The following is a 23,160-nucleotide window of genomic DNA, read 5'->3' on the forward strand; positions in this document are numbered from 1 at the left end:
TACCCCTCAGCATTCCTGGGGTTCAGGTTCTGAGCCTGTCGATATATTGGAGCAAGTGCTCTCCACGAAGCACAAGGGACCATCCATCAAGGGACTAGTACACCAGGTGCAAATTGGCTTGATGGAAGTGGTCATTTTATGGTTTATCCTGGGCTGAGTTGTGATCTATTACGGTGATGTTGGTTGAGATGTGGGTTAATTCAGAGGGTTGGAATAACTCTAAATATTTATAACTTTGCATATTATTTATAGCTGACAATTTAGGAGTTCAGCAGTGCGCAGTTTTACTCCCCCCTAACGTTTAGCCCAAGAATGTAGCAGGTATGAATAAAATTGTGTTTTACAGTACAGTAGTAAATTACTTTCAAGTGTTTTCCTGTTTGAGGTCAGATTTTATATTGTCTTCACCCCCCGCGCGTCACATGATCACAAGACAGTGAAGTTATTTCCTGTTTATGGCTTTTTGGCTTTTGCAACATGTTCCACACGTGCTCAGTTCAAACAAACCCATTTTAGCCTGTGTTATTTTAAAATGTAGTAGGCTATTTTAACGTCACTGCTGCGTCATATTGTCCTCATTACATATAAGAATCGAGTCGCCAAATTATTGATATGTAATTATATTGTAATTATAAAGGTAACGTGTGTAACACGCGCACAATGCAAATTGTGTTGACGATGTTCCCTCTAGTGATTCTGGTGTCTGTGTGGGCGCGTATAGCTAAATAACAGAATTCCCTCGCGCAGATGCTCCCCGTGACCATGGATCACTGAATCACGCCCCTAAACCCTCCAACGCAACTATATTCAGACCCCACGGACACGTTTTGTCCCACGCGTGAACCTAGAGACGTTAAATTCAGCAGCAGCGTGGAAACATGACTCGCGCGAGCAGATTCAAGCTAAGCTGTGGATGTTTCACGCGCGCGGTCCCTTACATGGTGCGTAATTGAATTAATTTTTTTAATGTAGCCTATTTATGTACAATTTACTATCTTAAAGTGTTACTTTATTCATCGTATTTATGCATCTGAAATGTATAATGTTTAGGCCATACAATGCATTTTTTCTATTAGGATATGTGTTTAATGATTCACTTCACATAACTACGTTTTTATTAATATTTGCGACGATTTCCTTTTACCTTACAGTTTATTATTAAAAAAATGTCATGTCTTAGATTATCTATTGCTGTTGTTTTGCTTGTACTTTTAAGAGTGTTAAGAATAAAATGTAGTGAAAGAGAAGAGTGCCCACATGGCCACATGCACGAGTCTCTCCCTGACAAATGATTGATTCTCAACAGCAGTGGGGACCCTTGCATAATTTTGCATGACATAGTCCTGACTCCTGACAGGGTGTGGAGTGTCCCCGACGCTTTTCCTGGAGGAACAGAAAGGGGTTCGTCCATGCAGCAGGTGCTAGAAGAGCAGGTGCTAGAACAGCTGAAGCTCTGTCCCAGCCAGCAAAAATATACTCTATAAGAACGTTTAACTAACATACCCTTTAAAAAAGATTCTGAAATAGTTTTCATAACTGAAAAACGTTCAAATTTTTTTACATTTTTTTTTTAGAATTTCTTAATTCATCGGAATGGTAGGCTACGAAACATGGCAAAGTGTTTGGCACTTGCTGTGTGAACACACACATACACAAAATCATGGACATGATTCGAAAAGGTTAAATGGTCCAGGGGGGAAAAAAAGTCACACATGGAAACTAATGGGAGACGAATTTCATCTATTGGAAACTTTTGGTACTGCAATGACAAATATTTTTTTTTAAAGTCACTTGTCGCCATCTACTGGTGTAATAATGTAACGATACAATCGTTATTTGAAGGGTCAAAAAGGTGATTTGCTTTATTTTGATCGCTTCTGGAGACATCAGTGTTTATGTCCAAAGTATAAACTTTTATCAGTAGCTACATCTGTGGATAACTTCTCTCTCTGGATCAGCGAACACAGATCTGTATTTTAAGGTTTAATATTTTTAACAAACAAAATCTTACTTTAAGTAAATTTTTTGAGATATCAACCTCAAACTTTCATGTCCATTCTCAAAAAAGTGAAAAGATTATAACTACTGCATAAATATAATTTAGTACCATAAAATTCCCTAAAAAAAATAAATATGAAATGAAAAACATTATCGAACTAAAATATAGTACAATCATTTCGTTGAAATAATAAAAAGGGTAATTTCTGACTGACACTTGAAGACTACCAGAGGGTTAAACATCTAGTTTTTTAATTATCCAAGAACGTTTCTTCTTGATTATTTTATCATTTTGAAAATGTTTTGAGAACGTTCTCTTGTAATTTTTGAAGAACATTATTGAACATAGTTCTGAGCTATTTCTGAGAACATTTCCCGTTGGCTGATCCTTATAATAATTAAATTACTTTCTGAGGAATAATGGTCATAAATTGTAATATAATTTTTTCTAAGAACAAAATCCTACCTAAATTTTGGGAGAATACACTTTTTAAGAACATTCATCAAAAAAAAATAACATCATACAGATATCCCATGAACAATGTTGACACACCGTTTTCTGCTAATAATACAGAAATATTCAGCAAATATTAATAACATCATAAGGAAGTTCGGAGATCATTCCAAGAATATTTCCTCTCTACATCACTTAAACATATATTATAAATTAATAGTGTTAAAAGAATGTTCCATAAACAATCTTTTAAGAACGTTATGACCAAACATTTACACAACGTTTAAAAAACGTTAAAGGAAACTTATGGGAAAGTTCCCTGTAAGCTGGGGTTAGAGCCACACGATTAATCATTAAAAGATCGCAATCTCGATTCAAACACCCACATGATCTTATTCCTAAATGATCACGATTCGCCTGCATCTATTAAACCTTAAAATACAGATCTGTGTTCTCTGATCCAGAGAGAGAAGTTATCCACAGATGTAGCTACTGATAAAAGTTTATACTTTGGACATAAACACTGATGTCTCCAGAAGCGATCAAAATAAAGCAAATCACCTTTTTGACCCTTCAAATAACGATTGTATCGTTACATTATTACACCAGTAGATGGCGACAAGTGACTTTAAAAAAAAATTGTCATTGAATCATTTATTCAAAAGATTTGTGATGAAACAAGTTGACTTTATGAGTCATTGAATCATTAATTTAATCCTTTTTTTTCTAAATAATTTATACAAATTAATGCATGCAACATTTTTAAATAGACTGCAGCAATTAACATTTTGTCAGAACCTCTAGTAAATTGCTTGTTATTTTGTTTAGTTGTCTGTTCAGAATGGTGAGACAATCGTGATCTCTGTTTGAAAAAAAAAAGAAGGGGATTCTCAATTTTCCCAGAATTGTGCAGCTTGAGCTGGAGTGTAGTGCCCAAGAAGGGGAATGAATGATTTATTTTAACTCTGTAATTTTACACCTGCCGACAAGAGCGATCCATGAGCAGCTGGTGAAGATAAAGTCCATTTTCAACTGTACTTTTTATATGTTCCTCTCACTGACATTTTGCCCGGCGTTTGTGAAATGTTTAATATGGAGTTTTAATCAACATGCTGTTGATGGCTGTTTGTAAATCTCTCTTATCTGCTCCACCTTCTGTCCTTCAGGAAGTCCCTGAAAAGCAGCAAACAGGCTGAGAGCAGTTCAGAAACATATAGAGGGATCCAGAAAAAAGGGAGAGAGGGCTTGAGTGAATGGAGATGTGAAGAACATGAATGAGCCTGAGAGCAAGACAGTTTATTCCTGCGGTGCAGCTGACATGTGATGGCAATAGGAAATGACATCAGAGAAGGGGGAAGTGAGAGCGAAAGATCACTTTTAAAGATAAAATTAGTGCCATAATGCTATGTTGTTGCTAAGTGGTTGCTAATGGTGTTCTGGGTGGTTGCTTACTGGAATAAGTAAAAAAAGATCACGGTTACATGCAAAAGCAAAAAGCACAACCTATGTAGTCCGATTCACGAACAAATGACTCTCAAATGAATTGGTTCTTTTAATAAACTTGGTGCTTCAAATAACGATTGTATCATCACATCATTACACCAGTAGGTGGCGACAAGTGGCTGTTAAAAAAAGTATTTGTCATTGAATAATTTAGTCAATAGATTCGTTCAAAAAGTCTGATTCATCCAGTATTGAAACAAATGAAGTATTTTAAGAGTGAGTCATTGAATCATTCATTCAAACAGATTCTGTTAAATAATGAATTCAAATTTATCAAACATTTTAAATAGACTGCAGTAATTAACATGTTGTCAGAACCTCTTGTAAATTACATGTTATTTTGTTTAGATGTCTGTTCAGACTCATGGGAGAATCGTGATCTCTGTTTGAATCTGTCGCGCCTGATTCCCAGTCCGAGGATGTGAACAGCTCGTAGTACAACGTCACGTGTTTCATCTCGAAATTACGGTGATTACAACATGGCGTGAAAGCATCATCACACGATTTGTTCTTCTCTCCGCAGGTGTGTTTAAGGCACTGGGGCGTGGCAGCATGTGATCTCCCCGAGCGTGATAGTTCCCCCTGGAGGTCACATGATGCCGGTGCAGGCAGCTCAATGGACTGAGTTTCTATCCTGCCCCATCTGCTACAATGAGTTTGACGCCTGCAGCCACAAGCCCATCAGTCTGGGCTGCTCGCACACCGTCTGCAAGACCTGCCTGCACAAACTGCACCGCAAGGCCTGTCCTTTTGACCAGACGGCCATTAGCACTGACATTGATGTGCTGCCTGTCAACTGTGCCCTCCTGCAGCTGGTGGGGGCGCCGGTGAGTGAGGCATGCTGGGAGATTGATAGGATTGCTGTTGAGTTTTTGTGTAGATCAGGTCAATCCAGTGTTGTTGCCTTTCAGGGCTGTGAAGCTTAAAATCACATTTTTTAACGTTTTATTTTCAGTGTCTTTAATGGACATGAAGTTAAAAAAAAAGAATAATATATATACATACATAAACTACCAGTCAAACGTTTTGGATCGGTAAGATTTTAAATTTTTTAAAAAGAAGTCTCATCTGCTCACCAAGTCTGCATTTGTTTGATTAAAAATACAACAACAAAAAATGGTAATGTTAAATATTATGACGATTAAAAATAGCATCATTCAGCATCATTACTCCAGTCTTCAGCATCACATGATCCTTCAGAAAGCATTCTAATATGCGTATATATATATATATATATATATATATATATATATATATATATATATATATATATATATCTCAAATCCCAATGAATTTCTTGTGTGTTTTTTTAATTTTCAATACTACAGTGCAATATTTTAATTTAGCTTCAGGTCATTTTCATCAGTGGTCATAAAAGTTATGCTTTTTACAGTGACATCACAATGTAGACACACAGTAGAAATCTGCTGGCAGGGCTTCATATCCGCCAATGTTTTTTTTTTTTTCCTGCAGGTTCCAGAGGGAGAGATCGTAAGTGTGGGCAGTGCTGAAGACACGAGACATTATGAAGTGTGCAGGATGTGTGTGGAGGAGCTGGCGCTGTATCTCAAACCAATCAGTGGAGGAAAAGGTGAGAGTTTGAAGAGAATGATGCAGGTACGATGTAAAGAACAACGCCTGTGAGTGCTGCATTATTGAGGCTTGCGGCTGAATGAGCTCAGATTAGAATAGCGCAACATTTCCTGTTGTTCAGCGGGTATGTGTGCTTGATCTTACTGTGGTTGGAGATATTTGCGTCAGGGGGAAAAACAAAAAAACTGCGAAACCCAAAAGGCCACTTCTTAAACAAAAGAAAAGCATGCTGCTATTTGATGTGTTTACAGTATACTCATATGTTTAGCAATTCTTAATAAAAGCAGTAAACAGGAAAAACACACCCAGTGCATTTTTACATATCGGTCACTTATTTTTCACTGAATGATTTCACGCTGTGTTGAATATTGAACACTAGAATGGCTCTTTGTAGGCCAATAAAACTCTTGGTCTGAAGCTTTACTGAGCAGTAAAGCTTCAGTAAACTGGTGGAAAAGTCTGTTTAAGGACTCAATTGACTGTTTTATTTGAGTAACAATAAAAGTTACTCCTCACAGCAGACTAGTCGGGCGCCAAAGGCTAAAGCTCTTAAACTCCTCATTGACGAGCTTTGAGCTCATATCAGGGCTCCTCTGCCAAGCCTCCACTATAATACTGTGTGCTTTAGTCATGAGACTCGCGGGACTTTCACCCTCGGGATGTTTAGCAGCTCCTGGAAGAAAGAATATAGTAGATATTATTGTAGATGGTAGGCTACATTAGTTGTAGATTAACTAAAAAACTATAAACTGAAAGGCGGTGCTGAGTAATTGATTACATGTAAACTGGATTACGTAATCAGATTAAGTTCTTTTATTTAGATTCAATTACATTATACTGGGAATCAGAATACAGTTACTTTTCTATTGATTAGATGATTCCATGTTATTCTTAGAATGACAGTAAATTAATCATAATTCATTGATTCTACTTCTTCGTTATATTTAAATTTTTCCTTTCTATAAAAGTCCACTGCTTATATACGCTCAGAAGGTCTTCCAGGTTTGTGAGAATAATTGCACACATATTTTGTATTTCAAACACATTAAAATGTACAAATTAACATAAATTCATATTTACTTGCAATGCAGAGATTCCCCAACTGAACCTCTTTTCCCTGATATATTTACGTGAAGCCCTTAAATTAAGTAAATAAGTTACAAAACATTTTTTTTGTAAATTGTTTATTTTGATTGTTTTAATTTAAAAACAGTTTTTTAATTTTTATGATTTAATTACGAAATAGCTTTTCATTAAACTCACGAACTCCAGTCTGGGAAACCCTGACGTAATGTTATAGTTAATGCACTTCATGTTGTTGATAACAAAGAATGGAATTTTTTTTCTCTTTGTATTTTTATATCAATATGGTACCAGATTACCCTATTCAAATCAATGTGATAAATGAGTTATGTCAAAAGTAATCAAAAAGTAGTCAGAATACATGACCTAAAATAAGTAATCCGATTACTTTACCAACTACAAATTTTGTCATGTAATTTGGAATCATTAACTGACTACACTACGTAATCATTAAAAGATTTAATTGCATTAAGGATATTTTGACTTCAGACCAACATGTGTCTTTTGTATATGTATATGTTTATGATTATGTATAAAAAAAGCATGCAGGTATTTTATATGCAATAAATGCAATGAAATTCACTGAAAAATAGTAAATGTTTTCAATATACACAAATGTTTAGCAATGCCTAATTAAAAACAGTAAAATGATTTCAAACAAAAGAAATAGATCAAAGTGCACATTAAAATATGCCCCTGTGCAGTGTAGTACAGTATTAAATATGTAAGTTAAATATGCATGTTACAGCCGCACAGAATACTTTATATTTATGGACTGTGGATTGACTTCTTGATAAGATCATATATATATAGCTTCGAATCATGCATAAAAATGTAACTGTATTTTGCTCTCCCCCACAGGTGTAGTGACCCTCAGTCAGAGTGCGCTCAGTAGACCCATGCAGAGGAAGCTGGTGACCCTGGTGAACTGTCAGCTGGTTGAGGAGGAGGGGCGTATGCGTGCGGTCCGGGCATGCAGGTCTCTGGGAGAGCGCACTGTCACTGAACTGATCCTGCAGCACCAGAACCCACAGCAGCTCTCGGCCAACCTATGGGCCGCCGTGCGGGCACGCGGCTGCCAGTTCCTCGGACCTGGTGAGTTCTGTGTTACCATGTGTGTAACATTTCTAGCACTGCTTCATTTTATTATTCCTCATTAAAGGGGTCATGACATGCGAAATCAAATTTGCCTTGATCTTTTGACATATAAGAGGTCTTGTACCATTAAACATCATGCAAGTTTCGCTCCAAAAATGATGTTTTATTAACAAAGTTTGAGAGGAACATGTTCAGATAATCTACTCAGTCAGCAAAATGAGGGATACAGTATATATAAAACACTGACTCACCTCTGTCCCACAACAGTTGCGTGATTGTGAAAAAATAAAACTCATTATATTACGTAAATGAAGCTCAAGGAACATATTAAAGAAAAATCCAAGTCATGACCCCTTTAAAGATATATCATTAAAGATACAGATGTGGTTATTTTTGGCATATTTCGGGTTATCTACAACTTTGTGCAAATTTATATCCAGTATTTCAATTTATGACATGACCAGAAAAAAAGTCAATCTGATTCCTTTAATTCAGTTATCTGCAAGAGGATACTGTGAAGGAAACGGAAGGGATGTGACAACTGTCCATAAAGGACTCTTCTGTGTTCTGAATAATATGACCGGACGATTTGGAAATGTTTTCCCAAAAGGACAATTAGACAACTTCACATTATCTTTATGGTAGTGGCTGTCTGTGTCGACTTTGTTTTTCAAAGGCCAATGCTGATAGTTATGTCTAGAGAGTAAAGTATAATGCAGATAACGCATAGTAAAATCTAATGACATTGAATGAGATTTACACATCTCAGATGAAAACAGATATGGTTTATTATTCATTGACAAGTTTGTTGGTAGTTTAGTAAGATAAGGGGAAAATGACTATTTGTCCCATTTTCCCAAGTTGGTATGGTGTATTAATAGTTTTTATGTAGTTTATATTATTTTTTTAAATAATGAAATAATATACACTGCCAATGAGAAGTTTGGGGTTAGAAAGATTTAAAAAAAAAAAAATTAATAATTTTATTCAATGAGGATGCATTAAATTGATCAAAAGTGATAGTAAAGACCTGTATAATGTTACAAAACATTTCTATTTCAAATGAACGCTGATCTATTGTACTTTCTATCATCAAAAGAATCAAAGAATCCTCATGGTTTCCAAAAAATATGAAGCACAAGTTTCTTGATTATCAAATCAGCATATTATAATGATTTCTGGTGGATTATGTGACTGAAGACCGGAGTAATAATGCTGAAAATTCAGCTTTGAACAATAAATTATATAAATTACATTTTACCATATGTTAAAATAAAAAAACAATTATTTTAATCAAATCAAATAAATGCAGCCTTGATGAGCATAAAATAATAACATTAAAAAATCTTACCGAACTCAAACTTTTGACCGTGCTGTATATAGTATATATATATAATTATTATTGTTTAAAGGCAATTCTAATAATCTCAAAATGCCCATATATGGTTTGATTAATCAACCTGCTGATAATGCAGTCTGTCACTAGATGCAAAAAAAGTTGTAAATAACCCCAAATATTCATTTAAAGTATGTGAAGGGAATGTCCAAATATGCATTTGTGCTTGCCTGTCAATGATGATTACTCATAGGGCAGATTCTGAATGTGAAAACATGTGATCTCCATTTGAGTTTTCTAGTCTGAGAACATCCAAAGCATAAATCCATTCCTTCGACATGACCAAGCACACACTGATCACGGCACTAACTATTGGTCTTTGTCCATATATGTATATATATATATATATTGCAGCCATGCAGGAGGATGCTTTGAAGCTGGTGCTGCTGGCTCTGGAGGACGGCTCGGCTCTCTCGCGGAAGGTTCTGGTGCTGTTTGTGGTGCAGAAACTGGAAGCGCGGTTCCCTCAGGCGTCTAAGACCAGCATTGGTCATGTGGTTCAGCTGCTGTACCGTGCCTCCTGCTTTAAGGTCAGGGCTAAAATCAGCTTCATGCAGTGATTGCGCTAAAACCGTTGATCACTTAACAGCCATTACTCTCAGTATGAAGCCCCTGATGGCATGAATAGACAGGGAAAGAGTCATCTAATGTGTTAAGCCTGACGTAACTTGATATTATGTGGATATAAAGTGCTTGGCAATGGGAATATCTAATACAGTCTTGATATGCATCTAAACAGCTTGATGTTTGTAAATGAGCTGGAATATTTCACTGGGGCTTGATTTACTGTGGCACCTTCTGAAATAAATCATCTTAATGAGATAATTTTCATCGAACATCAATCAGTGTTGCTTATTTGGAGAATTCGAGTGTGTTAATTATAGGGGCTTGTACACAAACAGCCATTCCTCTTTATTTTCTGTCAGGTGACCAAACGTGATGAAGACTCCTCACTCATGCAGCTCAAAGAGGAGTTTCGCACTTACGAAGCCCTGCGCCGCGAACACGACGCTCAGATCGTTCACATCGCCATGGAAGCGGGACTGCGTATCTCACCCGAGCAGTGGTCATCTCTGCTGTACGGGGATCTCATGCACAAATCTCACATGCAGTCAATCATAGACAAGGTACTGCGTGTATATTTAACAAAACATCAAAATAATAATATAACAATCAAATATATAATATAATTTAATATAATATAATATTTAATGGAGTATTAGCGATTATTCCAGTCTTCAGTGTCACATGATCCTTGAGAAATCATTCTAATATGATGATTTGATGCTCAAGAAACATTTATTATTATTATCAATGTTGAAAACAGTTGTGCTTCTTCATATGTGGAAACCACAATAAAAGTGTTTTTTTCAGGATTCTTATATGAATAGGAAAATCAACAAACAGCATTTATATATATATATATATATATATATATATATATATATATTTTTTTTTTTTTTTTTGTAACAAAATAAATGACGTTACTGTCACTTTTTCTCAATTTAATGCTTCCTTGCTGATTACAAGTATTCATTTCTTTCTTCTTTCTTCATTGTATTTTCAATCATAATAATATTTCACAATATGCAGCCTTGGTGAGAGAGTCAAAAACATTAAAAAACCTTAAATATTCCAAACTTTTGATCGTATTAAATAATAATAAAAATAATAAAATATAATTATTTATAATATAGGTCAGCTAACTAGAATTTATAGAATATATATTTATAGGTGTAGGTATATATATATAAATAGTTGATACAAATGTTAATAAATAGTTATCTTTTTGGTATATATGTATAATTAAATAATAATTAAATAATTAAAATGTAATATTACATTTTATACAAATATTGTATATGCATAGTATATACAAATATTTCTATGTTTTAGTTGAATATGTTTGGTAGGTTTTTCTCTTTGGTTGAAATCTGAATGCATTTGTCATTTTCCACCCCGACGTCACAGCTTCAATCCCCAGAATCCTTTGCAAAGAGCGTGCAGGAGCTCACCATAATCCTGCAGAGAACAGGAGACCCAGCCAACCTCAACAGCCTCAGAGCTCCTCTCGAGCGGCTGGCCGGCATCGACCACAACCCTGGTGAGGATGCGCACTCGCACTTCCACTGGGGTACAAACACAATCAGATTACAGAGCAATAACCTGTGTGTATGTGTGTTTGTGTAGATGCAGCCGCTCCATCCTGGGCAGAGCTGGAGAGAGTGTTATTGGCCGTGAAGATTGTTGTTCACGGGCTGGTGGAATTCATACAAAACTTCAGCAAGAAGAGCAATGAAAGCCCTCAGGTACAGTCTGATCTCTCATTACACTGTTTCAGGATGGATTCTGCTCAATACATTCATTCTACATCACTTTAAAGGCACAGTATGTAAGTTTCGCCGCTAGAGGTCACTTATTTAAAACAATAACAAAGGCGTAGGTTGATGACGCCGTGAATGAGCAGGAAATCATGGGAGTTGTCGTCTTCCCCTCCACAGACAATGGGAATAAATCCGATGGGACTCAGGCAGAAATCACGTTCATGGTTGAGCTAATGTATTAAAGTTTTATTAATGTTACTGTGGTATGAAGTAGGGCTGAGACCCGTGGGAGCGGAACGATGCCGGTGGATTAATGCTAATGAGAGACAGATACCAGTGCGACACACCAGTCTCGAGTCACATGGGCTCTGTAGGGTTTTTATGCTAATATGCCGCAGTCGCCTGCTGCCGCTCTTTTGTTTTATTGTTTATGTTTATTTTACGATTAAATTTTAACTTTTGCCGGTTCCCGCCTCATTCTTCCCATAACTCGAACTTTGTTACAATTGCGTTTGATCACTTAAAATCACATTATTTTATTTAATTTTAATGAAATTGCCTACGGAAGTAAAACTGGAAATCTTGGCTATGACGTCATTGACAGGTGACGCAATGATACGGGCTGTTACACTGGTTAAAATTTATGATTTCTCTGGATTTAAACATTGCTGAAGACATTTGGGAAAAAGTACAGAAGTCAAAAAATCATATAACTGTAATGTTTGCTCTGTCGATGAAGGCACGAAGATGAAAGGTTTCCAAGATACTTTAATAATCCACAAGGTAATACAGACAGCTAGTGCAGACACAACAAAACACATACGAGACCAGACAATGAACATCAGACAAGCAGGAACTTAAGTAGTGCAGATAACGAGGTGTTAATTAAACACAGCTGAACTAAACTAACTCATAATGCTCATGACCATGGAGACGGGATACATGAAACAAACTAAAAGTCCAAACTAAAAGAACTGTGACAATAACATTGTTTAAGTACAGCTTCCCGAAATGCAAAAAGCTTTGAAATTATGTCAAATTAATGTTTGACATAAAAATGTTTATGTCAAAACATTATAACAAATTCAAACATTAAATACTGTTTAATGTAGTGGATGATAGATATATCTGTCATACATCTATAGAGGTTTTATTAAAATATAACGTAAAGGTTACCAAAATGTAAACATTTAGGTCTGTCAAAAATAATGTGTTAATTTCTGCAATTAATATTTTCTGTTTAACGCGGTAAAAATTTAATTCATTAACACAGCATCCGTTTTTCCCTTCCTTGCAACCTTTGACTGGTTTTACAGTAAAAACATGAATAATTTCATGTATTGAATGTATTTAGAAATGTATGCTCGTGTATAAATGCATTTCTGGGTCTTCAAATGATGGAGCAGGTCACAAATTATCACATCCATAATTTAATATCTCTATACTTATACAGTACGTCAACAATTGACCCATTTATTTCTATTATTATTTCTCCAAAGGAATTTTGAAAGAAGCTTCTAACACAATTTTGATACTTGAATAAATAATATCCATTAAGTTTCCTGAGCTATGAAAAAGCAATCTATTACCAGTTTATTTTTGACTGATCCTGAAAGTTTTCTGAAACAGTATACGGTTCTCTTTGTTCAGGCTCAACCCAACAGCAAGTACAAGACGAGTATGTGCAGGGACTTACGGCAGCAGGGAGGCTGTCCGAGAGGGGCCAGTTGTACTTTTGCCCACACGCAGGAAGAGCTTGAGAAGTGAGAACACACACACACACACACACACACACACACACACACACACACACACACACACACACACACACACACACACACACACACACACACACACACATTGGGTTTTCATGATTTTGATACTGTAAAAAATGTATATTATACTCCCTAACCCTATCCAAAGACTTCAGGTATTGCAATCTTTGTGGGTTTACAGTGGCTAAGAGTGGGTTTACCATGACCACACACACACACACACACACACACACACACACGTTTGATGACCATATCAAGCCAGTCTCGTGCTGTAATGCACAAAAAACACAGGCACACATGAACCCACACAATCCCATCAAAACAACAGCACTTCTTTGCAGAATTCTGTCATGATTGTGCCTGGATCTGCCTTCCCTCCTTTCCTTACTCACGTTCTCTTTACATCTTTCTTTTAGGCACAGAATGAGGAATAGGAAAGCCAGTGGGGTGGTGAGGCCCTTTCTGTCAGTTCCAGCAGTTATGCCAAAAGCCAGCACCAAAGGAGTAGTCCCAGGGTCAGAGGTGAAAGAGGACACATCTCCCACTCAGCTCATCCCAAGAGGAGGAGACCACCAGGAGGACAAAACACTCCTCAATGGTGCTAACGGACTGCCTGCTATCAGCCTAGAACAGTAAGTTCTGTTTGCCAAGGCAAGCATCACTGTTACTAAAGCTCATACGTACCGCAATAGATTTGAACAAACTTTGGTACTTAACGCCGGCAGCACTTGTGCTACAGCCTTGAATGATGTGTCAAATCATTGTTAAGAAGAGGTGTACTGTTTCTTTTCAACGCGGTTGAAATTGCAATTGCCAGGGTTGCAAACTGTTTTGCCGAAAGTCACACTATTGATCCCAAAATGAGGAATTTGTGTGATTTGTGTAGATAATTTGTTATCTGCAATTGTTTATAAATCTGTGTAGCAAATTAGCTCTATGAAATATTAGTAACCAATCATAACTTGTTATAATTGATTATGAATATTTGTGTCAGGTAATCGGATTAACTTGATGTAGCTACATTAACATTACAACCAATTACACAGTTCATCCTGTGAACCCTCAATATTGGTTATTAATTTATTAATAGAAATGTACATTTCCGGGGCATGGGAAATGTCTTTCTTACTAAGTACAACTAAGAGCAAGTAGTCAAGATCTCTATGATTAGTTACTCAAGATATGAGCTTGAGATACGGACAGCTTTACGTGTGATATGAACAAGACTTTATTAACTAGACTAAACATTTTAACTACTCTAACATACACATACATACATGCATACAGTTTACCAAGGGGAAGAGAGCTGAAGCAGAATACAGGAAAGCAAGAAGTTATAGCATTGTTTGAAATTCAGCACATGAACAGCCTTGAGCAAACCATCAGTTTAGTTCCAACACACCCTTCTTTAAAAGGGGCAAGGATACTTAATGTATCTTATAATGAGACTAAGTTTGATACTTGAATGTCTCTCACATTTGAATTCAACTGTCCTGATGCAATTTGTTGAGGCTCCTGTTGGTCTTTGCTGACGTGGTCTTGATGAGAGAGAACCAGCTGGAGTCAGAGGATCTTTGGTGAATGGAAAGACAAGGTCCTTAGACAACTTCTAGTTTAGCATCATCTTCACATCAGGACTTCTCAGGAAGGACCAAGAGAGAGGGAGCTAAGAGAGCGCTAAGAAAGGGGGTGATATTGATCAGTGATTTTTAAAGCGTGAAGATGTCACACCCTCTGGAGGTGTGTGAGCCAATAAGAAGTTGTCCCTTTGGAGGGAGATTTTACGACCCTTTGTGTTCGAGCAATACATTTGAATCTGTAATTTCATTGGGTGTTTAAGCAAAAGAATCTTCAAGATTCTTATAATAACCATGCGTCACAAGATTAGGAAAATGTAATGTAAATTAACAAATGGGGAATGAAGATTGGAGTTTATAGAGACCAAACATATGTTTCATGTTTCAGACTTTGCCTACTATGGTTAACCAAAATCATATGAGTGATATGATTTTGGTTAACCATAGTAGGCAAAGTCTGAAACATTAACCCATTAAAGTTTACAAGAAACATAGGCCAAACAATATAAAAAGGAAAATCATGAGATGGGAAAATTAGATACATGTTTATACCTTTCTCAAGTGGTTATATATATAGAATATATAGGATTAACAGGGTTTATTTCTCCTTCTCAGTAAGAATACAGTAAGAGTCACAGCCCTCTGCACATTCCTTTTTTGGGGTCGTAAAAATTCTTATCACTGTAACAGGACACTTAGTTCTGCCAGTGGTGTTAGCTTCATTGTGATGTAAGTTTCGGGGGAAGTTACACAGATCTTTATTGGGAGAGTGAGTTTGCCGGAGTATTCATTAAATGTAATGAAGGCCCCGTTTACACGTACATGGTTATTTTGAAAAACGGAGACATTTCCCTTCATTTGTGCCCTTCGTTTACACGCAAACGGAGAATTCGCCTCTGAAAACGATTCTTTCTAAAAACTCCGGCCAGAGTGGAGATTTTGGAAAACTTCGTTTGCACGTTTGCTTGTAAACTGAGAAAAACAAAGTTTTAGGCAGCCGACGTCACAGTTTGCGACAGAACTTACTCCTGCGTCAAAAGTGCGACCTCTTTGTTCAAAAGAGAAAGAGGAAGTGATTAGTTGGTGTTGTTGCTATTTTCGGGATTCTGATTGGCTAACTTTGGCTTGAGCTTCTCGTTACATTGCCACCTACAGGGTTCGTTGGCATGCTCTTGATGGCATATACAGGTCCTTCTCAAAAAATTAGCATATTGTGATAAAGTTCATTATTTTTCATAATGTAATGATAAAAATTAAACTTTCATATATTTTAGATTCATTGCACACCAACTGAAATATTTCAGGTCTTTTATTGTTTTAATACTGATGATTTTGGCATACAGCTCATGAAAACCCAAAATTCCTGTCTCAAAAAATTAGCATATTTCATCCGACCAATAAAAGAAGTGTTTTTAATACAAAAAAAAAAGTCAACCTTCAAATAATTATGTTCAGTTATGCACTCAAGAGTCAATACTTGGTCGGGAATCATTTTGCAGAAATGACTGCTTCAATGTGGCGTGGCATGGAGGCAATCAGCCTGTGGCACTGCTGAGGTGTTATGGAGGCCCAGGATGCTTCGATAGCGGCCTTAAGCTCATCCAGAGTGTTGGGTCTTGCGTCTCTCAACTTTCTCTTCTCAATATCCCACAGATTCTCTATGGGGTTCAGGTCAGGAGAGTTGGCAGGCCAATTGAGCACAGTAATACCATGGTCAGTAAACCATTAACCAGTGGTTTTGGCACTGTGAGCAGGTGCCAGGCCGTGCTGAAAAATGAAATCTTCATCTCCATAAAGCTTTTCAGCAGATGGAAGCATGAAGTGCTTCAAAATCTCCTGATAGCTAGCTGCATTGACCCTGCCCTTGATAAAACACAGTGGACCAACACCAGCAGCTGACATGGCACCCCAGACCATCACTGACTGTGGGTACTTGACACTGGACTTCAGGCATTTTGGCATTTCCTTCTCCCCAGTCTTCCTCCAGACTCTGGCACCTTGATTTCCGAATGACATGCAAAACTGAGCAACAGTCCAGTGCTGCTTCTCTGTAGCCCAGGTCAGGCGCTTCTGCCGCTGTTTCTGGTTCAAAAGTGGCTTGACCTGGGGAATGCGGCACCTGTAGCCCATTTCCTGCACACGCCTGTGCACGGTGGCTCTGGATGTTTCTACTCCAGACTCAGTCCACTGCTTCCGGAGGTCCCCCAAGGTCTGGAATCGGTCCTTCTCCACAATCTTCCTCAGGGTCCGGTCATCTCTTCTCGTTGTGCAGCGTTTTTTGCCACACTTTTTCCTTCCCACAGACTTCCCACTGAGGTGCCTTGATACAGCACTCTGGGAAAAGCCTATTTGTTCAGAAATTTCTTTCTGTCTTACCCTCTTGCTTGAGGGTGTCTATGATGGCCTTCTGGACAGCAGTCAGGTCGACAGTCTTACCCATGATTGCGGTTTTGAGTAATGAAACAGGCGGGGAGTTTTTAAAAGCCTCAGGAATCTTTTGCAGGTGTTTAGAGTTAATTAGTTGATTCAGATGATTAGGTTAATAGCTCGTTTAGAGACCCTTTTCATGATATGCTAATTTTTTGAGATAGGAATTTTGGGTTTTCATGAGCTGTATGCCAAAATCATCAGTATTAAAACAATAAAAGACCTGAAATATTTCAGTTGGTGTGCAATGAATCTAAAATATATGAAAGTTTCATTTTTATCATTACATTATGGGAAATAATGAACTTTATCACAATATGCTAATTTTTTGAGAAGGACCTGTATACATGGGTTCGTGTAAACCAGGGGTGCCCAATCCCGCTCCTGCCGATCGACTGTCCTGCACAGTTCATCTCCAACCCTAATCAAAAACACCTCCCTTTAATTTTCAAGTGATCCTGAAGACCTTAATTGGTTACTTCAGGTGTGTTTGATTAGGGTTGGAGATGAGCTGTGCAGGACAGTCGATCGGCAGGAGCAGGATCGGGCACCCCTGGTGTAAACTAACACTTTTCTGAAAACAGACAGGTGTGCACAATGTTATTTTTGAAAACGGAGAGGGTGAAATGTCCGTTTTTGAAAATAGCCGGCCACGTGTAAACGTAGCCTAAATAGGAGATAGAAAGAATTAATTTATACTGGATCAGGTGGAGTGAGTGAAACAATAACGAGGTAATGAATGGAATAAAAAGAGGGCGGGATGAGACACCACAATGACAGCAAAGCACATGGTGAACAGTCAAAACGAACCCATGTGCTCCAAACAAACACAAACACACGACAGAGACCGGGAAAGAACGGACAGATCAGCCCAGGGACATGACAGTCATAAATGTTAATATTTTAATTTTACTGTAACAATTGTTTGTAAAATTATGATTATTATAAATATTTTTTTTATTTCACAGTACTATAAAATTATTAATCTAGTAATATATTTATGTATTGCTTTGTTTAACTTTATAATTGAATATAATAATAATATTGGTTTGTTATTTAGTTTACTTTTTTAAAAAGGAACTGAATGTGGTAACTAAAATAAAGAAAAATTATTTAATTAATATAAAATTGAATGTAAAAAAATTAATGATTTGAGAGCCAAATGTGAATGAGACGTTTCTCTCTACATTTAGATTTTCTAAAATGAAGTTCTTTGTCCATCTTTGATTCTTATGGAAGCTTTTTCTTTTCCCAGAAATCCCATCAATCACAGCCAGTCTTCTGCGATAGCTTTGGGAAGAGAGGTAGAGGAAGGTCTCCTCAAACACGGTCCTGTCCTCACGAGAGCTCACCCTGAGATTTACCACTCTCAGGACCAGAGAGCATATGACCTATCACCCTTCCACCAACCTGCCAGTAAGCGACAAACCCTGTATCTCTCTTGTGGCATAATATCCTCCATTACACTCACTCACTTCTGTTTTTCCTCCACAGTTCCTCCTCACAGGTCATGCAGTGCTCGCTTTCATCGTTCCATCAACGTGCCTGAGTCCATGTTACCCCCTTCAATGGGCCCTCTGTACTCAGATCAGCACCCCTCTATTCCTCCTCCGGATAGATTAGGCCCCGGCCCTTATGGGCCCCCCTCCACCTACACCTCCATGTCCCCCGCTCACGCACACGGCATGTACACCCCCGTCTACGACAGCCGACGTGCATGGAGGCCGGCGCTGTATCCCAGGGAGGGGGGGAGAAGTAACTCTCTCCCTCCTGAGGTTTTCCATTCTGCCGTCTACCAGCCCCCGCTCCGGGAGCGCTACAACTCGCTGGACAGCCCCTACTGCAGCACAGCGGAGCAGAGAGCGGCAATGCAAAGGGCACGTTTCATTATCTCATGTCTTATTGTATAGGCAGTGTTGGGGGTAGTAACGCATTACAAGTAATGTGAGTAACATAATCAGATTACTTTTTTTAGGTAACGAGTAAAGTAACGCATTACTTTTAAATGTACAGCAAAATATCTGACTTACTTTTTCAAATAGGTAACGCAAGTTACTTTGTTTTCTCATTTATTGACTGGCACCTCTCCTGTCCCCATATTGAGAGAAATTGTAGAGTAAGTGTAGATGCGTTGTGTGCACTGTGTAAACATACAAAGTTCTGACATGAAACTCTAGATGGCACAGGCTGATATGTCGTTAACTCAATCTGCTTGCAATCACATCATTCTCTAGGGCAAAGCTGATTGGTTCCTGTTGTATCAGTAGCCAATGAGCTGCTCAACCTTCAAGTACTTGTTCAGCATTTGCCGTAGCAGTTTATAACGTGCTTTCAGAAACCCTCCACCTTCCCCAGCTCCACCTGTATAGATCTGCTATGGATAATTCATGTACGCTATATTGTACAGGAGCAGCATGTCTTACTTGCTCACAGCAGCGTGTCGTGTGTGTATTGGCAGTAGCAAGTCCCGCCAAGACCAAACATATCGACATTGTTATATCCATTGCCACTCTGATAGTTGTCATGACAGAAATGAAGGTTATTTTAGTTCTAGACTAAATGTGAGCATGCATTTACTCATCTCACTTGCACAAAAATAGATTTAGTATTCCTAAAAATGGATAAAAACAGTGAAATGCAAACTCAGAATATATTACGAACACCTGCAGTAATTGAATGCTAAATAACCCAAATATTCTTTATGTAATTAATGTTACTGTCTCAGTGTCTTTGATGCTGACTTTTGATGATCAAATTCAACCATACAAATGTAGTAAGAGGGTGAACTTTCTACTAAAATTTGGAAAAAAAAAAATTTTTGGATTTTTTTTTGTTATTAAACAAGCAAGCTCGGGCCCAGGTGAGAAAGACTAACGCAAAAGTAATGTAACATCACTTTCCAAAAAAAGTTACTTAGTAATGCAGTTAGTAACTTCTATAGGGAGTAATTTAATATAGTAATGCTTTACTTCTAAAAGTAACTTTCCCCAACACTGTTCATATGCTTTTACTTTTATGTAAAAAGAGTGTCAGGTGAAATTTTTCTTCCATATTAATTTGAGTTGTGTCCAATGGCAACTGTTAGCTCCCGACTGTGACAAGACATTTTGCCGGTCACTCGGTTTCTGTTGTGATAGGTAAAAAAACTAAACATTATTTGCCTACCGCTGGTTGCTCAGAAATTACACCCTTCACATTTAAATGTAAAATAGGTGATTATGCTGTTTCATCATGAGAATAGAGAAGTTTAAAACTTATTTTCTGTCTTTTGTATATAGGACGCATATGCCCGTGTTCCTCTTGGCTATGAGGAACTCTATCGCCATAAACAGGAACAGTGGGTACATCACCATGGCAACATGAACAGGCCCTCCCAGTCCTCTCCAGACTTCACTGTGGATGTGTGTCCAGAGGTACGGCCCAGTGATATATTGTTTTTAGAAGTGTGTATCCTGGGAATCCTACAACACATGTCTGCACCGTGCTAAAGCGGTGTTAAATCAGATTTGTTGTTTCTTCGAATAATATCTTTGGCAATAAAGCTGCAGTCGCCCTTCTGAGGTGTGTTAAGCTTATTTTAAGTAGGTCTGTTGCTCAGCAACTGATAAATCCAAAGCAAGAAGCAGTTCTGTCCTGAAAATTGTGTGTGCGCACAAGCGCTTTGAAATGCATGAACCCTCAGAAAGATTTGGCACTACGGAGGCTGAGTCACTTTGCATTGTTTCTTTCCACCCACATTTTTTAATTCTGGCAGCCTGTTGCATATGGGTGGGTGAGAGATAGAATGTTGTCATCTCTCTCTTTCTCCTCCTTTAGCATTCTGAGGGTTTAGGTGGTGGGCGTATGACTTGTAAGTGTCATGGTGGAGAAGAGAGTCTTGCCCACTATTCGCCCTGGTCGTGCAGCACCATCAGCCCGTTTGAGTCAGTGCCCCATCATTTGTCAACCCACTCCTGTTCCAAACAGCTAGTAAGTGGTCGCTTTAGAACACATTTACTTTTTCATTTGCTTTCTCAATAACACATTTCTATTGTTTCCTTTAAAGTGCATCAAACTGAATATAAAACAGGTATGAGAGGAGTAATTTCAGATCATATTAAATTTGTTTTGCCAAATAACACATTACTATGAATTCTCCCAAACTAAATAAAAAAATGAACATGTACAGTAGCATGTACAAGAGGAGTCACTTTAGATAATATTCACATTGCTTTATTTTCTAATTTTACATTCTCTACAACACTTGCCTATTGATTAACACAATGTGAACTAAAAACGAATGCATAGCAGATACAAATGAAGTCACTTCAAATAACATTCATACTGATTTACTCTCAAATTTTCTTACCCAGTTACACATTCCTGTTAATTCCTTTAAACTGAATCAATATTCCTTTTATTCCTATTTTATTCCTATTATTAACTGAATTTAAATACTATGAAGGTGTAAGTGGAGTCACTTCAGATCACATTTGCACTGATTTACACTTAAATATGCTTAACATATAACACATTTACATTTTCTCAAACTGAATTAAAAATTAATATGAAACAGGCACTGGAGTCACTTAACATCACATTCAAACTGAATTAAAAATAAATGTGTTGCAGATATAAATGGAGTCACTGCACATCACAATGAATCACTCTTCTCGATTACTCTGCAACACATTTCTGTTGATTCACTTAAACTGATTTAGAAATGAATGTGCAGCAGGTAAATTTACACATTTGGGAGACACTTTTATACAAAATGCTACATACCCTTTTGTAAAATTAAATAGCATATTTCACATTTTTGTAGTGATAATTGTAAATAAATGGTCAGTTTCAGAAATTACCTCAATATCATGACGCTACACAAAGCAGTGCTTCATAAATGTGATCGTGATATGGCTCCTAATGGTTATATACTGTAAATATCTGTCCTAAGGACGAGGAGAATGGTGGCAAGCGGTGGCTCCACATGTTCGAACCCTACAGGCGACTGAAAGAAGAAGATCCCATCATTCCTTTTGGAGAGGGGCCCATCATCTCTAAATGGGGAGCCATCTCCCGAGCTTCCCGCACTGACTTTCACACCACTGACCCGGTCCAGGCCACCGCATCGCAGGGGTGCGCCAGCACCACATCAATCAACTTCAGAGGTTAGACGTTTTTTAGTTTGATATGCTTTTGACTCTGAATTTCTTTGGCTTGGAGAGTGATTCGTGTTTTATTTTCTTTACAGACTATGGCTGCCATATTGGTCACAGTGACCTCAGATGGGGCCCTCGTGGTTCTGATTCCTCTAGTCACTCCAGCTTTCTAGAGAGGTACCAAACTAAAAATCTCATAGATTTGCATTGAAGGAGGCACCTGAGCCATATATAGAGACTTGGGAGTGGGTTCTTTTGACTTGGTCCATTGAACAACCACATAGCAATGTCATGCATTTATAAATTATTATTAGTGTTATTTGTACATTCATTTCACTGTATTGTCGGGAACATTGTACAAGTAGTATTCAAAGTGTTTCCCAGTCTTCACCGCCATCCCACCCCGCCATAGTCGTATCGCTGTACCATTCTAAAAATAGAGCAGCAGCCGGAACACAGCTCCACTCGTTTGTGTTTGCAAAGCTCTTACACACCACAGTGAGAACTTACATTTAATAGTGTCTCCTTAACACATACAAGTCCTTATCCAGGGCGGAATTTGTCCAAGTAAGTGCACACACATTAGGAGTAATGAGTAGTGAACACACACACACACACACACACACACACACACACACACACACACACACACACACACACACACACACACACACACACACACACACACACACACACACACACACACACACACACACACTCTGCAAACCGTGAATACATACATGCAAAATTAATATGCTTTTGAAAAATTCTTTGTCCGTAGAGCTGCCTGCCTG

At 37.8% G+C, this 23,160-nt stretch overlaps 2 protein-coding genes across 6 annotated transcripts in view; one reads left to right on the forward strand and one right to left on the reverse strand.

Annotated features, from left to right (window-relative positions):
* anxa3b (annexin A3b) overlaps window positions 1-23,160 on the reverse strand; it is a 275,725-nt gene that overhangs the window by 173,375 nt on the left and 79,190 nt on the right. The window lies entirely within an intron of this gene.
* Window positions 1-23,160, forward strand: part of rc3h2 (ring finger and CCCH-type domains 2) — a 36,675-nt gene that overhangs the window by 1,394 nt on the left and 12,121 nt on the right. For 2 of the 5 annotated variants that reach the window (XR_013207128.1, XM_077243116.1), the window contains exons 2-16: window positions 4,479-4,782; window positions 5,429-5,546; window positions 7,493-7,726; window positions 9,480-9,655; window positions 10,052-10,252; window positions 11,097-11,229; window positions 11,316-11,434; window positions 13,100-13,212; window positions 13,641-13,856; window positions 18,484-18,644; window positions 18,723-19,105; window positions 20,507-20,641; window positions 21,045-21,197; window positions 22,162-22,375; window positions 22,459-22,543. Coding sequence is in view for 3 of the 5 variants with exons in the window: in XM_077243116.1 (XP_077099231.1) it covers window positions 4,549-4,782; window positions 5,429-5,546; window positions 7,493-7,726; window positions 9,480-9,655; window positions 10,052-10,252; window positions 11,097-11,229; window positions 11,316-11,434; window positions 13,100-13,212; window positions 13,641-13,856; window positions 18,484-18,644; window positions 18,723-19,105; window positions 20,507-20,641; window positions 21,045-21,197; window positions 22,162-22,375; window positions 22,459-22,543 (2,675 nt within the window). In the remaining 2 variants the exon portion in view is untranslated. Of the gene's footprint in view, window positions 1-448; window positions 1,853-2,988; window positions 4,783-5,428; window positions 5,547-7,492; window positions 7,727-9,479; window positions 9,656-10,051; window positions 10,253-11,096; window positions 11,230-11,315; window positions 11,435-13,099; window positions 13,213-13,640; window positions 13,857-18,483; window positions 18,645-18,722; window positions 19,106-20,506; window positions 20,642-21,044; window positions 21,198-22,161; window positions 22,376-22,458; window positions 22,544-23,160 lie in introns of those variants that run through there. The other 3 variants (XR_013207129.1, XM_077243117.1, XM_077243115.1) reach the window with 3 other exon arrangements.

This window comes from Siphateles boraxobius, unplaced genomic scaffold (genome assembly GCF_051911475.1).
Source record: "Siphateles boraxobius isolate OS27281-9 unplaced genomic scaffold, OSU_SipBor_1 25, whole genome shotgun sequence".
In the NCBI taxonomy this organism is placed as follows: domain Eukaryota; kingdom Metazoa; phylum Chordata; class Actinopteri; order Cypriniformes; family Leuciscidae; genus Siphateles; species Siphateles boraxobius.